We start from the raw sequence: 19,178 nt of genomic DNA, 5'->3' as shown, positions 1-19,178 counted from the left end.
GTGACCTTCCGTGCCTCCTTAGCGGCGAGTTGTGACTTCCTACTGGATGTGTTAGGGTATCGCATGGCCGTACAGTGCAGGGCACTGCCAATCAAGGCACTAGAATCCGCTGGAGCAGAGAGAGGTACCTGCCGGTCTGCATGACAAAGTAGCTGATAACAAAATGTGCCGTTTCTTTGTGCCTTCTTTGTTAGCGATGCACTGCAAACCCCGCCTCAGCCAAGTCTTTGGACTAATAGCCAGCCTATCAAACAATGAGGGTGTGATGCAAAGTCTGCCTCTTTTGTTCAAAAATTTTACGGAGGCGCCAAAAGCCTGGTTACTTTACTTTGTGTCTAGTGGGAGTTACGTGCAGCCACCTGGAAGCCGCGTCAAGATTCCAGTAAGGAATTCGCCTTCCTGCGCCACGCAATGCCACCTCAAAGAACAAAAAGTCTATTCAAACAGACGCAAAGGAAACAAGGGTAACAGTGACTGCCCCGCGTCTGTACACTGTGTTGGTGGGATGTTCAAAGGCGGTGACTGACTGCTGAAACTTCTCTTATCTTATCAGCACGCGACACTAGCCCCCGAGCACTTTTGCCCCACCAGCGATGATGCTATCCGAAAGGCAGCCTGTTGATGACTGATGGCCGACGGACAGCTTCGGTGTTGAATCTTCTAGAATCGCCGCAGCAGCCGCAAAATACCACAATATCGTGCGCCGGTGCTGCGTAGCATGTTGGTCGATCCACCCTCTTGATGTCTGCGTGTAGCTACTAGCAAATCCAACGCCGCCGCCATGTTCTCAACCTTCACGGGCAGCTCCCGGCGGCCGAGAAACGTGAATCTGAGCGGGCAGGCCAGCAACCCGTTCTCCAACACATCATGGTCCCCTTCGGCCGCTTCGAATGCCACAAAGACCGTTTCGGATGCGCAGGCCGACCGAGAAAAGCGACAGGTGGAGAGACGGCGTTTGAAGGCTGCGTCACAGATACAGAAGACATGGAGAGGATACAGATCGAGGACTACCCTGAAGGAGCAGCGCAGGAATGACTTTGATCTTGTCTATCAATCTCTCTCCGATGCCGATGCTTTCCAGAGGCTCTACGTTTCTTTTCCTCTTCTATTGTCTTTTTTCTCTGCCGCTCATGCCGGCGATATGCAACGCCTGTTCTTATTCATCAACGACTGTAACAATATCTCTCTGCAGCAACTATGTGACGCCAGCCACCATACGTCTCGACTCGAAAAATTAATGATCGTTCTGGTGCAAGCTTTGGACGTTTTAGTTATTAAAGAGTATGTTTACAGTTGCTCACTCGCGGAGGACCAAGCTCTTGGAAGCTACTCCAAGCTCTTGGCGCCTCATAACGTTACACACAAGCTGACCCGGCTTCTTAGTGATGCGTCATTGGAACTTCAGCACATCCTTACACTTATCAATCATTTGGGCGCCAACTTTCCCCTTATCATATTAGCGTCTGTCAACGAGTACTATGCGGCATTGGCAAAGCTGTGCCAATCACAGCGTAGTCGAGAATGGCTAGAGCCAGTCTTTAGATCCATATCGGCACCATTGAATACAGGCGCGGAAAATGGTATGCAAAGCTGGCTTATAAGTTCATATCTCTTGAGTAAGAATAGTGTGATGCTAACTCGATACCTCTTATAGAGTCAGAAGCATATTCAGCCTTGGCAATACGATTTCTCACCACAGACAACCTTCATTTCTTTGAGCAAAACATTGATCATGTGGGCGAAATCATCAATATGGAGAAGCTTGCGACTGAAATATTGCGATTATACACTTATAATTCCGATAATTTGCCAGACAAGGATCATCTCCTCTGGCTCCTAGCCCATTATATCGACTTGAGCAAGGCACAGAAAACTTCAACCCAGAATTTGATCAATCTGAAAGCTATTTTCACACAGCTATCTGCTTTGTCGTCCGATATTAATATTCGTATAAGCACACAGCAGCCCCCTGAGCAACTCAACGACGCAGCTGCCGAGTCTCTCATCTTCCCGTCAACATCATACACTACTCAACAGCTGCTACGGCTAGTTGACAGCAATGGCATTTCCAGCTTGCTACGTGATTTCTCCATTAGTTTGGCACAGTCTTCGAATCAAGAGCTAGAAGGTAGCGAGCTCCTTGCTGGCTATATTCTCTCTTTACTGCAAAGTTTCCCCACAAGAGCCGACGACACGCGTATGAGGCTGTTCCTCGAAGAAATACCGACCGCAGGGGGCAACATCCCCATTGTCAAATACCTCTGGCAGATGATGACCAAAACCTCGATATTTCAAAAATTAAAGGCTGAGTCCGAGCGTCCAGCGAGAGTGCTCCACAGATACTTTTACGAAACTGCATCTCGGTCTTCTTCAGCTCACACGGAAGAACAAGAGTGGAGAATTATCCTCTTGTTTTTAGAGCTTTATACCTTTATCCTTAGACTCAGCGATGATGAAGATTTCCTGAGCGGCATTTACCCTCAAGTCTTCAGCAGCGATGTGCCACAATCACGAACCCGGTCATGCAGTTTAGCACTCAAAGACATTGAAGCGCTCATTATATTCCTCAAAAACACAGCATTCGCTCTGCATTACAATGTTCAAGAAATCACCCAAACTCGGGCAGCTGTTGAGGCTTCAGCTACAGCCCGACTAAACTCCTACTGGGGAGACTCGTCGACAGTCTCAGATGGGCCCAAAGCCGCTAGCAAAACTCCAGCATCGGAAGTATCTACAAAGCTCGATTTAGAGAGCCTTCGCGCAATCATCACCACTTCGCTAAAAATGCTCTACGAAAGAGACTCGCGGAAGCATTTCTTATCGGCAGATCACTGGCTCATGACGGGCAAACTGGAGAAGGAGGATTTTATCGGAGCTGTTATAGCGGAAGAAGAGAGACAGATCCAGGAACAGGCAGAGGATAGCGACACAGAGGCAGACGACGCTATTTCTCCATTTGATGACGGTTTTGGATCGCATTCAACTTTTGCTGCGCAGCGGCTTTCTCGCCACGTCAGGTTGGAAAGGCTCAAAGCCCGCCAGATTCACGCTCAAAGGGAACGAAGACTTGCGGAAATGGGACCCAAACTGGAAATTCTCAAACATATTCCGTTTGTTGTTCCGTTTGAGACGCGAGTTATGATATTCAGATCATTTATCAATCTCGACAGACTTCGCAGAAGTGGCAATAGCGCGTTCCCGATGCCTCCTTTGGGGAGGCACCATGCGAAAATCCGTCGCGGCCAGCTATTCGAAGATGCATTCGAGCAGTTCTATCAACTAGGAGAGGGTTTAAAAGACCCTATTCAGATTACCTTTGTTGACCAGTTCGATACCCCTGAAGCGGGTATAGATGGTGGTGGCGTTACAAAAGAATTCTTAACCAGCGTCACATCAGAAGCTTTTGGAAACCAGCTTGGAGGCCTGGGCATGTTCACATCCAGTGATAAGGGGCTACTGTATCCCAACCCCATGGCTTTGGATATACTTCGCGAGTCACTGCGACAACAAGGGCTTACCGAATCTGATCACGAGTGGAGGGAAGCAATCTCCGAGTTATTCAAACGTTATGAATTTCTTGGCCGTATTGTAGGAAAGTGTATGTATGAGGGGATCCTCGTCGACCTTGCGTTTGCCGGATTTTTCCTTTTGAAATGGCCGTCACCAAATCGAAAAGAAGAAAACAGCTACAAAGGTAGTGTCAACGATCTCCAAGACATGGATGAGGAATTATACAAGGGTCTCCTTAACCTCAAGAACTACCCGGGAGACGTATCTGCCCTGGGGTTCGACTTTACCATTACGGACCAGGTATCAGCTCCAGGGGAGCCTGTCAAAACTGTTAGCAGAAAGTTAGTGCCCAACGGTGATGAGGTACCAGTTACAAACGACAATCGCCTGCTCTACATATCCTACGCAGCTCGTCATCGATTGGTTGTGCAGCCGGCTCCCCAGACCATGGCTTTCCTGCGCGGGCTTCGCGAAATCATTAGACCTTCATGGCTTTCTATGTTTAACCAATCTGAGCTACAGCGTCTGGTTGGCGGCGACTCTATGGAGATTGATGTCGAGGATTTACGCCGAAATACAGTCTACAGCGGTCTTTACGCTGTGGGTGACGATGGAGAGGACCACCCCACAATCAAAATGTTCTGGAACGTCATGAACGGCTTCACAGACGCTCAAAGGCGCGACGTTCTCAAGTATGTCAGCTCAACGCCGAGAGCACCGCTTCTTGGCTTTGCACAACTGAATCCGAAGTTTGCCATTCGGGATGGTGGCTCGGACCAAGAACGACTGCCGAGCACAAGTACGTGTGTTAATTTGCTAAAGCTACCGGTTTATAAATCAGAATCGACATTACGAACGAAATTACTGTACGCGATATCGTCAGGGGCTGGGTTTGATTTGAGTTAGAGTTTAAAGCGTGGTTTTCAGGATAGACAAGGAATCATACATGTAGGGATGAGTGCAAGGAGTTGGAGCATCATATTAAATTTTAACACACTAATTTTCCTTTGAGACATTCTGTGCGCTCTGCATACAGCCCTGTGAGATGATAATGGATATGTATCCCTTACATATTTCATGTGAATACCAGTATCTAGGGACTTTCACAAGGCTACGTCTTTTGCTAGGGCCCCTACGTCATTTAGACACCATCAACGTGACGCTGACGGTGGCATCTCAGAGTTGATGAGCGTTGAACAAATGTTACTGAGCCCAGAATGGGAGGTCAGCAAATACTCTTATGATGTCATATGATGCTTGCGCTAGGATCCTTGAGTAGCTTGTGCGTTGCGATTTCCAGTGCACCGTCACGATAAGACTACAAATGTGAAAACAGGCTCGAGAAACATTTAGACAAGATAAATCTTCCCACGGCAAAAGTACCTATTGCCCGCAAGTGTTTATAGGTACAGTACAGCCAGATTCCGTCTACCGCCTAAGCTATCCCTACCCTGCAACTCGGTGTAATTGGGTTTGTTTCTACATCTATCAAGCGCACAAAGACTTTCTGGTTTGCTAGACTAGATCAGTATATTGAATTTTCCATATCTCGCATGTTCTCGTGACGATCAGTTCTTTTCGTCTTGGAGAAAACGTTCCGGTAGACATTACTGATGGTCATGTTACGGACCGCGGCTAAGAGGGCGGGCCGCCTTACCGTGGAATAGCCTACTCGGAGAAGCGTCCCCGGTAATGGAAGTCCGTAGTACGGAGCATGACTGGGCGCTATAGACAACCAAACAGCACAGGCAAAGGAATCTCTCGCAAGAGGAATGGCACATGCTCAGGCTGTCTTGTAAGCTTACCGAATTATTGCGTCTGACGCTGCAGTTACATGCCTTGCTGTACCTCAGGCAGCTGCAGGATTACGGGACTTGAGCCGCTTATACATGAAGAATGTCGCCGATATCGAAGCAGGCATCGCCCAAGGCGGCCTTTACTGCACCCGCAAAAGGACCAAGTATCTGCGGCATCGGCGAGCTTGATGGAAAGAATGTTTTAGAGCTCTAAATTTCACTTCGAAATCTGTAGACGGCAAGCAAGCAGAATTGGCATTTCTCTGCTGCGGTTATTTGAGGCTTGGGAGAGGTAGAGAGTGTTTGGAAACTGGAACCTTGAAGCTACTTTATGAGCCGAGCTTAGCCACCGCTCACAGAGCGTGTGGTGTCACGGCACAAGGTACCCTGCAAGTAGAGCGTCTCCCCGGTTGCGATCGGCTATGGAAACCCGGGGGGCCTTGGCAGCCAATCGCCGCGCAGGCAATAATAATGCCCGTAGCTCGGGCCCTTGACGTCGATGCCGCTTTTCTTTTTCGTTCTACTCCAGCCCTTTTACTCTCGCCAATTGCTTCTCCATCTTCTCGGGTCTCTCTCCCTTTTGGAGCTGCGGTTGGAACTCTAGAAAAGAAAGGGTTCAGCACACACAATGCCGGCGCCCGCGCCTGTATCAAGATGCGCCCTGCGCGGCACCCGGGCGATCTCCAGATGTCGGCCAGCAAGGTTCCTCGGCGCCGTGGCAGCGACGCGGAGAGCTCCGCTGATGGTCCGGCCGGCGATGGGCACGTCAATTGCTGCCGTCAGGCCCTTCAGCACGTCTATGCGGCTGCGCATGGCCGCCGAGGAGAGCTCGCCCGACCCGTTGAGCATTGAGCGTGAGTCAGACGAGGTCGACGTCTGCATCATCGGCGCCGGCCCCGCGGGGCTCAGCGCGGCCATCCGCCTGAAGCAGCTGGCCAACGAGGCGGGCAACGAGGACTTCCGCGTGCTGGTGCTGGAAAAAGCCGGCGAGGTGGGCGCCCATATCCTGTCTGGCGCCGTCATCCAGCCTTCTGCCATCAACGAGCTCATCCCCGACTGGCTCGACGAATCGAACCCCAACCGCTTTGAACATGCGACGCCGGCCGGCAAGGACAAGATGCGCTTCCTGACCAAGACGGCTGCGATCCCGATCCCCATGCCGCCTCAGATGAACAACCACGGAAACTACATTGTCAGCTTGAATCAGTTCATCAAGTGGCTCGGCGAGCGGGCGGAGGAGGTTGGCGTGGAGCTGTACCCTGGCTTTGCCGCCTCGGAGGTTCTCTACAATGCCGACGGGTCGGTCAAGGGCGTTGCTACAAACGATTTGGGAATTGGGCGAGATGGAAAGCCAAAGGATTCTTTTGAGCGCGGTATGGAGTTCCACGCGAGAGTCACAATGTTTGGCGAAGGTTGCCACGGCAGCTTGAGCAAGAAGGTCATCAACAAGTTTGACCTACGACGAGACAGCCAGCATCAGACATACGGCCTGGGCGTCAAGGAGGTATGGGAAATTGACCCTGCCAAGTTTGAAAAGGGCCTGGTTGTGCACAGCATGGGCTATCCCCTGCCGAAGGACGTATACGGCGGCTCTTTCATGTATCACTTTGGCGAGAATCTGGTCAGCTTGGGCTTGGTTGTGTCGCTGGACTACGAAAACCCTTGGCTCTCGCCATACCAGGAGTTCCAGAAGATGAAGCAGCACCCTCTCTTCAAGAACGTCCTCGAGGGCGGCAAATGCATTTCATACGGAGCCCGAGCCCTTGTCGAAGGTGGATTCCAGAGCATACCCAAGGTTGCCTTCCCCGGCGGTGCCCTCATCGGAGACACGGCCGGCTTCGTCAACGTCCCCAAGGTCAAGGGCACGCACAATGCCATGAAGTCGGGCATGCTGGCCGCAGAGGCCGCCTGGAACGCCCTGAAGGAGCCCAGCGAGGGCACCGTCTTCCTGTACGACTACGAGGACTCGCTGCGCAAGTCGGCCATCTGGAAGGAGCTCAAGGAGGTGCGCAACATGCGGCCGTCGTGGCACAACCCGCTCGGCGTCTACGGCGGCGTGGCCTACTCGGGCCTCGAGGCGTACGTCTTCAGGGGCAAGGTCCCTTGGACGCTCAAGCACGGCAAGCCGGACTATGCGTCGACCAAGCCCGCCGACCAGTTTCCCAAGATTGAGTACGAGAAACCCGACGGCAAGATCAGCTTTGATATCCTGACGAGCGTTTCGCGGACCGGAACCAACCACGAGGAGGACCAGCCTGTGCACTTGCAGGTCCAGGACTGGGATGCCCACACGGAGAAGGCTTACCCACCGTTCAAGGGCCTGGAGAACCGCTTCTGCCCGGCTGGCGTGTACGAGTATGTCGAGGACGAGTCAAAACCCCACGGCGTGCGGTTCCAGATCAATGCACAAAAGTGAGTAGCACCACCCTCTTCTTTTTCAATCTTTTTTTCATCGATCCGAGTGACTAACATAAGGAAAACAGCTGCATTCACTGCAAGACATGTGATATCAAAGCTCCCCAGCAGGACATCAACTGGCAGGTACCACAAGGAGGTGAAGGCCCCAAGTACTACATGACATAAAAGAGCGGGGGACAAATAAAGCGATGTTGAGTGAATTCACACAAATTTGTATTGATATGTATGTAAATAATATGATTGTATGTTAATGTAAGTAAATCTTATTAGGGAAAGGGAACAAGCAACCGCCTTGTAACATAAAAAAGAACAAACTTTATATAAAACAGGGTGGCTGGGCCTCGATCTAGAACTTCCCCACGCCATCATGTAGGTTTATCTGAGAAGAGATCACAAGGCAAATAAACGACAGATTCGGATTTCGGAACCAAGGAAAAAACCAAGTTTTTATCGCACCAGACCTTAAACAAGAAAGCTTAGCCCGCTCACTTTTAACACCGCTTACGGTACTGGGCTTAACAATAGCGGCGGCCCTACTTCTAGGTTTTTGCATTAGGCTTGGGTCCCCCGGATAGCAAGTACTAGTAGTAGTAGTAGCGCTTATTTTCGGAGTGGGCTGGCGCGCAGTTTTTGCATGTGTCAAGTACCCCAGAGGTTAGCGCTCACCGGGGAGTACCTCAACGAGGAATAGGGCGTTGACTTTGTATCTAGCAGCTGTACGAGGCTGGGAGAGTTGAGCTGATAGGGACATGTACGTGCACCTACGTGCAGCGAGAGGGCAGTGATAGATCTCTCACCGAGTATTCTGGAAGAATGTCATATGTGACAAGTTGGTGATGCTCTGCCGTCTGTCGCGCATTACTACTTATTAAAGGGTGAGTACGGTACTTATTGGTGAAAGGATTTGATTAATAAATGCAAAGGATCAATGCAGACACAGCCCATGCAACAGAGGGTAACACCAAGAAAAAAAATTATCTTGCATTGATGAGAACCAAGAAGCAGCCACTTTGTTTGCTCCCTCTCTGATGCGCTGCTTTCCCAAAGGGATTCACTGAGCATTCTTCCGTTGCATTGCAAGGCTGCACAGAATGCCGTTGGCCGTGAAACATTGAGATTCCTCTTGTTTCTCACTCCGGCGCTGCTGCGGCTGGTTCCCAAACGGGCCACCGGGGCTCGCACTCGGCAAGATGCTTGCTACAGAGACCAGATAGCAACACGGTGCTACTGCTACCGCTACAAGGGACCGTTCAGCTCCCCGGCTGCTGATCATCGCCTGGCCGAGTTGCGCTGATGAACGATACGAGCAGTGCTAGCTGCTGGGCGTAGATAATCAATACTACCCAAGATCGTGGATGGAAAATTTTTTACGTCAGGTTTCCTTCTACGCTCTTTTGCGTGGGCCATCTAGAATTTTTACGCGGTTGATGCGACTACTGGGACAAAAACCAATGGCTACACCAACAACGGCTGGGGCTGGCGAGAACGCAAATTTTTTCTGGATCTAAGGCGGGCAGCGTATCCAGTTTTGGCAGCGATGCGGCGCTAGGGGGCAAAAGTGTAACGTGGAATTTTCAGAGCAAAGGACGCTGCTGGGGGGTCACCGGGATGGAAAATTGTTAGTGAGGTACTTTGTGCGAGCCCGAAGCAAATCTTGGCTCTTGCTCGCCAGGTAGCGGGTACAAGACGATCGCCAGCTCCCAATCTCCCGTGATTGCGCCGGTGCAACCTGCGGGACTCGGCTTATCTGGCATTGATGAGACATGCAGCAGCACTGGCTCTGGGCTTTATCTCGCTTAGCCACAAGATTGTGTGAATCCGTGTTTGTGACCTCTTTCTTTTCGGTCGGCTTTTTCTGCGGTTGCGCTGCGTCAGAAGCCAGATGCCATTACCTGGAGCAGTTGAGTAAGGGTGCAGTGATGCTAATATACTGCGGTGATATACAGCGCCAGCCCAGCGTGTATCCAGTACTTGGCGCCGAGGGCCACTCACAAGGCCGCAAGCAGCAGTGGATGCGGCTCCTGGGATGGTTGGCTCAGAGTCAATGACTCACTGACGCCAGGATGCGCCTTGTGCCATTTTTGCCTCCTCCCAAACCGGACCTTGCCCACACGGCTGTGGCAGAAAATTCTGCTGTGTGCGGCGAAGCGTGCGACGCGACTCGTAATCGGTTCCATCGGCCAGACGCATCCCAGACACACGGCAGCGGCGCGACAGAAGCAACGGTGCGCTCGCAGTGCATCGCATCGCATCGCATAGCGCTTCGCTTGCCGCTGAGACGATGCTGAGACGCAAAAGGCGTGAGCAGCCCGTCTTGGGCTTCGCAGCCAGGGGCAGCAGAGCGCGGCGTGTTTCAAGGCTCGTCTTGCTTTCCATGGGACGGACGACGTGGTTCAGTGGGTGAGGGGGGCGGCGAAGACGCAATTTCAGGGAGTGGTTGGTGGATAAGGCTCATCAAAAGGGGGGAGAGGGGGCGAATGGGCGCGACGCGACCAACCGTGGGCTCCACTGCCAGCCCCGTCCAACCTGCCTGGGGCTGATTTGATGGTCGCTCGCCCCAGCAACCGCCAGCAGGAGAGTCAAGCGAATTTCCCCGTCATCCCGACATTCGCCATCCGCGCAAGTATCGACGCTGCTCCTAGTGGAAGGGCGGCGTTGCGACAGACTGCGCGGCCAGACGCAGCGGACGGGGCCCCGAATGGCTCGCTGTGCTGTCTGTCGCTCTGCCATCAGCAGCTGGCCTCTCCTCTCGTAAACGGGTCGTGCAGCTGCTGCACGCATGGGCGAGCGAGTGGTGGTGAGGCGCCGGCGCAGCCATGGATTGCGTGCATGCGAGCAAATGAAATCAAAACAAGTGAGAAGCCGGCTAGAAAACTGCAGCTGGTTCTGCACGTTGGGATGCAGGCAGAAAGAAGTGGAAGAAAGAAGAAAGGAAAGAAAGTGAAAGCAAAGTGAAAGCGCTCAAAAGGTGTGTTTGCTCAGGAAAAGCCCTGGCGCTGCTGCAGCACCGTGACCGCCAGCTCAGCCCCCCTGCCGCCTGCGCTGTACCCCCCGTTATTCCTGGTGCCACAGCGCTGGTACCGCGAGGTTCTGCATGCTACCGCGATACTTCAGGGGGCCTTGTGAGCCTGTGGTGGGCAAAGGAGATAGCAGCTCAGTGGCGCGCGGCGCTGATTGGCTGCTGTTGCGGCTAGTGTATGCGCTACGCTGAGCTCGGGTCTGCCAAAATCGACGCCACAGGTGGTGTTGTTGCCTGGGAGCCCTGCCTGGGCCTTCCGGAGCGAGAATTATAAGTACCCAGCCCTCCCCCATCCGCTGTGTTTTGTTGTTCTTGCGAGGAAGTCCCGACCGGCGGCCCTGCGTACCTCCCCATATACGTTCGGCGCTCTCATTAATATTTTCTCCCCTCCAACGACGTCACGCCCCACTTTGCAGCCTCCAAGGCCTCGCTTGTCACTTTTTTTTCTTTTCGCTCTACTCTCACGCTCTCTTCCTTCATCGGACGCCTCAGACGCCCGCGCCTCATCGCCCGCATCTGCAAGACCCGTTCTTTGAACAGCCTCTCCCTAATCCTAGCGAGATTTGGAGCAGAAGAAGAAAGAAGCAAGCCTGCTCTATATTTTTTTTTTTACTAGGTCGCTCGGCGTCGACGTCCCTGCGATCAGGCAATAACAGAACTGGAACACGTTCCTTACGCCGTCGCTCCCTCTTTTTATTAATTCACGGGTGCAATCGATCTCACCGACGAAGACTTCTCAAGCGATACAAAGTACTGCCCGTTGTCGTCGCCCATCGAGTCGTTTGCCTCGTTCTGTAGAACGCAATTTAAAAAAGAAATAACCCTCAAAAAATTGCTTTGAAGTGAAGACAAAGACCTTTCGAGTCTTTGCCCCGTTGGACGAACGCTTTTTATAGAGACTCGACCTCCATTCTCTCACCATATTCTACCCATCTTGCGGCTTGCATCCAGCATTCGCAAGAACTCCAATAGCTGCTTGAGCAGTATCCTGTAGGGGAGACATTCACTTGTTCATCTCCCGCATTAGGTAGGTGGCAACTTTTCAGTCTTCCCTCACTCTCCATTCACCGCATTGCGCTGCTGTGGCAAACACACGTGTTGCCAACTGGCAGTGCCGCAGCCACATCATAACAAAAGCCCGATTTCTTTTCTGCCCATTCAACTTCCTCTTTTCATCTCGCATTCTGCCTGTACAGCACAATAATTTGCTATTGTGCCAATCAGCAGTTTCAACACCCTTGCTTTTCACTCTTATTTATCCGTTGGATTACCTCGATGCATCCTCAGCCATCAGGATATGCAAGCGGCTAACCTTAAATTTTTATCTCCGATCAGATCTGCTCAGTGCCAAGGTTGCGACCTCGCCGCAGACTCCGATTATCTGATCTACAGTCCCGATCATGGAGGGCATTCAAACGCATCCGGCCAACGCCGCTCAGGCTAAGGCCTTCACCGCGCCTGGCTCGCTATCGTTTCCCGGCGCATCAAACGAGCTTACGCCTCCCTTAGCAAACGGCGATGGCAGCCAGCGAATGGCTCCCAACGGTCAACAGGCTGCGAATGGGAACGGGGTGACTCCTGCAACTCCTGCCGCGACGCCTGCAGCCTCTCAAGGCCCCAGTGGCATTACGCCCACTCTGCAGTATGTATCTTCTTGAGTACCTTTGGCTGTGCTCTTTGAGACTTATCTCCCAATCAAAGGAACATCGTGGCCACTGTCAACCTCGACTGTCGATTGGACCTGAAGACGATTGCTCTGCACGCAAGAAACGCTGAATACAATCCAAAGGTGAATACTTGAATGGCAACTCAGCGGGGAGGGGATTTGTTACTGGTCATGCATCAGTGCTAACAAACACCGTGCAGCGTTTTGCCGCCGTCATCATGCGTATTCGTGAGCCCAAGACAACTGCCCTCATCTTTGCATCCGGCAAGATGGTTGTTACTGGCGCCAAGTCTGAAGACGATTCCAAGCTGGCCTCTCGCAAATATGCCCGTATCATCCAGAAGCTCGGCTTCAACGCCAAGTTTACGGATTTCAAGATCCAAAACATTGTCGGCTCCTGTGACATCAAGTTCCCTATCCGTCTCGAAGGTCTTGCTTCTCGTCACCACAACTTTAGCTCCTACGAGCCTGAGTTGTTCCCTGGTCTGATTTATCGCATGATCAAGCCCAAGATTGTGCTGCTCATTTTCGTATCTGGCAAGATTGTCTTGACGGGTGCCAAAGTGAGAGAAGAGATTTATCAGGCTTTTGAGATGATCTACCCTGTGCTTCAAGGTTTGTTTGCGCCACAGCACCAATACATTGACATCACGATTGCTAACTCATACAATCAGATTTCCGGAAAGTCTAAATGCACTGACGGGTATGGTCAAGAGATTTTACGTCTCGTGTACCACTACTTTACCTAATTACCTTTGAAAAAAAACAACAACCGACGTATATGACTAGGCCTTTTTACAAGGTCATGATACCACGACTACTACATAGGACGTCGTTTCCCCCTTAGGGCTTGGTAGGACACGGCCAAGTTCCTCAGCGGGGTGCCCGCTTGTACCATTTGATTTCTGCTTGCATTGCAATGGCGTTGGCAAAGGGGTGGAAGGCCAGGAAGAGGTTTTTTTTGCGGTTTTTTTTTTACTGTTCTTTACGATGGATCTGGTTCACGGCAAAAAGAACAAAGACTACCCATCCCGCGACACAAACATAGATTGCTCGTGGCTCGTTTCCAGACTGCTATGTCAGTCTCTTACGGCCTTTTTTAATGCTTTCCAAGGGGAAACAAGTCAAGTTGAAAGTGGATCGAAACAACGTTGTTGGTCAGTTGGAGCAGCCAAAAGATGGTGGTCGATTGGTTGGCTGGCGATGAAATGAACAGTTTTCCATTACTGCGTAGTGGGGACTGAACAAGTTATGAGGACATCTTACGCCCTTTGAGGGACGAGATATGGTTAGCACATGCGCCTTTTGGCCTTATCATAGGGCGTAGCTGTTACAAAAGCCCATGGTCTTTTGCAGTTAGCATTATCAGAAGAATGCCTGATTCTGTCCTCTAATAATGGGCTGTGGCCTGATCTCACCTACATTTGCGTGTCGATGTGATTCCATGTAGTTCTCTCCTTTGGCATTTTTTGTGGGTAATCGACGTGCGTTTTGGTGCAAGCAATTGTTGCATGTACTACTCCGTAGTCAGTTGCTAGTCTTGGTAAGCCCTTCCCGATCGTCGGATGTCTCCACGGTTGAGCCCCTCCTTAGACAAGCAACGACAAGGCAGCCGATTGTATGCGTGACTGTGAATAAATAAGAGGCGGAAGGGCTGAGCTTTCGCAGACAAAAGACACCCATATTCCAACCGCTCGACTTTCAAATGGCAAATATGGAAACCCCTCCTCGATCCATCCTCATCGTCGGTTCTGGTGTGTATGCTCTGTCCACGGCCTGGGCGCTCACCAAGAGGCCGTCCTATGGCAAGACTTCCATTACCATTGTGGACGACGTGCGTGGAGGGACGTTTCCACCGGGAGATGCCGCTAGTGTAGACTCATCGAGAATCATCAGAGCCGATTATGCAGACCAAGACTATGCTGAGTTGGCAGCTCTCGCACAAGAGGAGTGGCGTAAACAGGGCGATGATGAACTCGGCGGCCAGGGACGATATACCGAGTCGGGATTGTTCCTGGCAGCGAATGAGTCGACGGAGCCAAAGATGTCGGGCATGGGATACACCAAGTCCAGCTGGGAAAACGCAATGAATATTGCGAAGAAGAGCGGGCTGGCCCACAAAGTTCGACACATGGAGAGTGCCAAAGCGCTGCAGGACTTCCTGAGCGTTGAAGGGCATCCTGGTGATTGGGGCTATGTGAATGAGCTTTCCGGATGGGCGAATGCAGGCGAAGGAATGAGATGGATGTATGGCCGGGTCAAGGCCACCGGTAGAGTGAGCTTTGTGGATGGACGAGTAGAGGAGCTCGTCACCGAGGGCAAGAGAGTTGTTGGCGCACGACTGAGCGACTCCCAGGTCCTGACGGCGGAAGTTGTCTTTGTTGCTGCTGGTGCGTGGACTGGCAGCCTGATCGACCTGCGAGGACGTGTCGAGGCCACGGCCCAGCCCTTGGGCTACATTGATGTCTCACAGGAGGAATTCGAGGTGTTGGCTAAGCAGCCTGTGGCGCTGAATCTGAGCACCGGCTTCTTCATCATTCCACCGCAGACTCGCGTTTTGAAAGTTGCGAGACATTCGTTTGGATACCTCAATCCGGTGCTAGTCGAGAGGGCGCTACCCCTTTCGCCCTCGGAAGAGCGCAAGCCAATCGTCGTGTCGAGACCACTGACACAGCGTGATGGCGAAAGCAGCAGCAGTAGCACCGCCAATGTGCTGCCACCGGATGCGGATCAGGCGCTGCGCCAGGCCCTAAAAGACCTGTCGCCCATCAAAGGCCTCGAGGACCGGCCGTGGAAGGAAACGAGACTGTGCTGGTACGCGGACACGAGCGACGGCGACTTCCTCGCGGACTGGCATCCGGGCTGGGAAGGGCTGTTCGTGGCGACGGGCGACAGCGGACACGGATACAAGTTTCTGCCCGTGCTGGGCGAGAAGCTGCTGGACTGCATGGCAGGGAATGGCGGCAAGCTTGGCGAGAAGTGGAAGTGGAAGAGGGAGGCAGCAGAGGACGCGGGCAGAGAGATTGACGGGAGGTTCAAGGGGCTGGTGACGATGGACGGGAGCAGGGGCGGGAGTCCAGGGTTGATATTGCGAGAGGAACTGAGTAAGGCGAGATGAGCCGCCGGCCATGTGATGTGACGACATCCGGCATGTCCGGGGCTGTGTTGTTAGTAATGAGGTGGTTTGTGGTAGGAGTAAACATATATAGGGTAGGTAGAGTGTAGAGGAGTGGTTTAGTAAACATGATTGTTGCTGTGCTGAAGACGAAATTATTGTGGTTTTTGTCAATTATGGCGTCTGGGTGTGTAATTCACGAGCCTGCTCTTCCCAGATTGGCCGAGTGTAGATTATGCTAGTACCGGGGCTTAGATTTGAGTGCCATTGGGTGCTTGGACTTATCGATAGCCCGATATGGCACTCGCCCCATAGACCAAGATACGTACCTACCTGCACTGCACGACTTTGATGCTACGCATTAGTAGTAGTAGTTGGTTGCTACCGTTCAGCTGCCTCGCACGGCTGAGCCAGGCTTCTATTCAACCGTGATACCTTCTATCATGGGCCAAGATTCGTCTCCGAAATCCTCGTAATATCGACGCGCGATGTCGTCCTCTAGGAATACCGGCGACGCCCCTCGAATGGAGTCCAAATTCCAAAAAACCACCAAGCCTTCCGTGTTCGAGAAGCAAAAGGCCGAAGCCGAAGCCAAGCGCAAGCGAGAAGCTGCAGAGACCGCGGCCGTCTACGAAGATTTCATCAAGAGCTTTGATCATGATGGCGACGAAGATGCGGAACGCAATGCCGCGTCGCAGCAGAACAACCGCCGACCTGGATTTGGCACTCTTGGTGGTCCGCCGCCGCCGCCCTCTGGGCCCGGAGGAGCTTCGCGACGGCACTTTGGCACATCGTCAGGGATGAAGAGCGGGCCGGGGAGCTTGGGGATGCCACCCATGCCGTTTGCAAAGAAGCGCTCGTTCAAGGATTTCTCCAAAGAGCCGGAGGGCAGGGCGACGCTGAAGTTTGAGGATCAGAGTGACGATGAGGAGATGGTTGACCGCGCGGAGGAGAAGGCCATAGCTAGGCCGACTCTACGGCTGTCGAATCTTCCTCCGGGGATATCCCCTGCAACGATTAAATCACTGCTCCCTACCAAACTGACGGTCGAGAATGTTAAGATACAGCCTCCAGCAGGCCCGGGAGGAACCGAGAGAAAATGCACAGTTGCCATTGTGACGCTGTCCAAAGAGACGCCCGCAACTGATATGGATGCTGCAGTAAGCGCGCTGCAGAATCGGTACATGGGATACGGTTACTATCTGTCCCTCCACCGTCATCTTTCCTCAGCTGTCAGCAACTCTGCATTGTCGGGCTTGGCTTCTTCTACTTCGGCATCTCAGCCTTTTGGAGCCAAGCCGGTGGAACAAGAGTCCGCGGGTGGGCATGGCGATCACTCGCGCCATGGATTCCAAAGAGGATTTGCTCCGCCAACTTCATACTCCCATGGACCTGGATCTGTAAACCGGTCTTCGCTATTACATGTGCCAGTCAAGCCACCTTCAGATATTCGAATGATACGATTGATCAACAAGGTCATTGAAGGTGTCCTTGAGCACGGCCCTGATTTTGAAGCCTTACTTATGTCACGCGCCTCAGTTCAAAGAGAAGAAAAATGGGCCTGGATATGGGACGCGAGGAGTCAAGGCGGTGTTTGGTATCGATGGATGCTTTGGGGAGTGGTTACTGGATCACATTTACAGCAGAAGAAAAAAGGCAGATTCATCCCGCTCTTTGAAGGAGGTCATGCGTGGAAAACCCCTGAAATAGGCCTTCGTTTCGAGTACACCACCAAGCTGGATGAGTTCGTCTCAGAATCGGAGTATGATTCTTCAGAGGATGAAGACTTTGATGGAGATGCGAATCGAGAGGGTGGTCCAACTGGTGACGAGGGCAAGGCGTTTCTTAACCCGTTGGAAAAGGCCAAACTGGTACATCTTCTCTCTCGCCTGCCTACTTCCATTGGCAAAGTGCGCAAGGGGGATATCGCGCGGGTAACGGCCTTTGCCATTACGCACGTTAGTCGTGGTGCTGACGAAGTAGTGGACTTGATAGTCTCCAATGTTGAGCAGCCTCTAGCTTTGACCATGACCAACGCCGAGAAGGGCAAGGATGGTAAGGGAGAGCAACAAGCAACAGGAGCAGAAGAAAGCACGGCAAATGAAAACACAGATGCAAGCGCCGCTACTTTGGTTGGCTTATACGTCATCAGCGATATCTTGTCATCGTCCTCTACGAGCAGCGTCCGACACGCGTGGCGTTACCGGCAACTCCTCGAGACGGCTCTGCGCAGCAGAAAGGTTTTTGAACGCCTAGGACTGATGGCGGAAAAGCAGGGCTGGGGTCGAATGCGTGCAGAAAAGTGGAAGCGAAGCGTTACCCTTGTTCTCAACCTTTGGGAAGGGTGGTGTGTCTTTCCGGTAGAGAGCCATGCAATGTTTGTAAGCGCATTTGAGAACCCACCATCTCTGAAAACACAAGACAAGCTGGATGAATCTGCCAAAAAGGGCAAATGGAAGGCCGTCGAAGTCCACTCTATAACTGCAACGTCCGAGGCTGCTGCTGTTGCTGCTGCTGATACCTCGGTCAAAGAGGACGATGCCGTTGGAGAACCGATACAGGAAGAGGAAGAAGCAACGGGAGAGCCTATAGAAGAAGACGATCTCGACGGCGAGCCCCTCGCAGAGGACGATCTGGATGGAGAGCCAATTGACGATGATGACCATGTAGATGGCGAACCCATGGACGAGGACGAGGATGAAGATGAGATTAAGGGTGGCGATTCTGGGCAACAAGGGACCGACGATGCTAATATTACGAATACAACAAACGACACAGAAACGCATCCAGCGGGCCGTGGCCAGCCTAAGAAACGAATGCGAGCAGCTGATATGTTTGCCGATTCTGACCACTCAGATGGGTATTAGTTTGGGGCTGCCGGGCGGCAGCATTTGCTTTAATTTTTGGGATGGCGTGGAGTCCAAATTCTAGATATACAACCTAATACAATTACATAGTATGGAGTGCTTGCATAAAACAGAGTAATGAAGTAATAAGATATAAAACATTTTTTAAACAAGCTCCAGAAGAGAGCAGGACATGATACGGCATTAGCGGAGTTATGAAGAGCTGCAGCCCCTCACGCCTGTGTTTATCATGACTGATAGCTTCATGTTGTCTTTTTTCCTTTGCCTTGCAGAACGGATAGCCTATTCAGCGCTTCTTTTGTTGATCGATACCCGCTCTCTGCCTTATACTAGAGCTCATTAGGAATGGATGCGTTGAAGCTCTGTCCTGGAACTACGGAGTCAGTAGGCGAATACCCACGGAATAAAGCTGGGATCATGAAAATAGCCGTCGCGATTCAGCATTAGTAATAACGATAAAAGGGCACAGGGCAGAGAACGATCTTGTCCCCGACGGGGAGCGGCGCGCGCGCCTACATGAGCGAGAAGAAAGAAGGCACATGGAGACGTTGAGCAATAAAGTGCCGAGTGGTGGCATTACTAGATATAGATAGTAGACCAAAAGACCGGCCCTTTTGACAGCAGGGCGGGCTGGCCAGACAGCCAATAGAAACTTGCTCATCAAGGTGCGGGACGGGCGAACGTTATGGCATGGCATGGATCAGAAAAGTTGGAAAAAAATAGAAAAGTGTCTGTGTGGTGGTGAGATTGTCGTCCCCCGTCCGAGCTTTACTTTAACTGGGCAATA

The 19,178-nt window shown here is 52.0% G+C and overlaps 4 protein-coding genes across 4 annotated transcripts; all 4 read left to right on the top strand.

The window, feature by feature from the left end:
- Positions 1-781: 781 nt before the first annotated feature.
- TGAM01_v202514 (ubiquitin-protein ligase E3 C) lies at positions 782-4,764 on the top strand (the record flags this gene model as incomplete). The annotated part of the gene is made up of 4 exons (XM_018810464.1): positions 782-1,580; positions 1,655-4,309; positions 4,523-4,550; positions 4,608-4,764. 4 exons carry the CDS (start codon positions 782-784, stop codon positions 4,762-4,764), a joined length of 3,639 nt encoding a protein of 1,212 aa, XP_018656316.1.
- Positions 4,765-5,934: 1,170 nt separating this feature from the next.
- TGAM01_v202513 (electron-transferring-flavoprotein dehydrogenase) lies at positions 5,935-7,889 on the top strand (the record flags this gene model as incomplete). The annotated part of the gene is made up of 2 exons (XM_018810465.1): positions 5,935-7,718; positions 7,790-7,889. The coding sequence occupies 2 exons, from the start codon at positions 5,935-5,937 to the stop codon at positions 7,887-7,889; spliced, it is 1,884 nt and encodes a 627-aa protein (XP_018656317.1).
- A 4,254-nt stretch (positions 7,890-12,143) lies between these two features.
- TGAM01_v202512 (TATA-box-binding protein) lies at positions 12,144-13,100 on the top strand (the record flags this gene model as incomplete). Its single annotated transcript, XM_018810466.1, has 4 exons — positions 12,144-12,385; positions 12,445-12,532; positions 12,610-13,024; positions 13,084-13,100. The coding sequence occupies 4 exons, from the start codon at positions 12,144-12,146 to the stop codon at positions 13,098-13,100; spliced, it is 762 nt and encodes a 253-aa protein (XP_018656318.1).
- A 2,912-nt stretch (positions 13,101-16,012) lies between these two features.
- On the top strand, positions 16,013-18,391 carry TGAM01_v202511 (hypothetical protein; the record flags this gene model as incomplete). The annotated part of the gene is made up of 1 exon (XM_018810468.1): positions 16,013-18,391. One exon carries the CDS (start codon positions 16,013-16,015, stop codon positions 18,389-18,391), a length of 2,379 nt encoding a protein of 792 aa, XP_018656320.1.
- Between the last annotated feature and the right edge of the window lie 787 nt (positions 18,392-19,178).

Source organism: Trichoderma gamsii (genome assembly GCF_001481775.2).
Source record: "Trichoderma gamsii strain T6085 chromosome Unknown Scaffold_6.2, whole genome shotgun sequence".
NCBI lineage: Eukaryota > Fungi > Ascomycota > Sordariomycetes > Hypocreales > Hypocreaceae > Trichoderma > Trichoderma gamsii.
The sequence above is the reverse complement of the archived record's forward strand: the minus strand, read 5'-3'. Positions and strand labels throughout refer to the sequence as shown.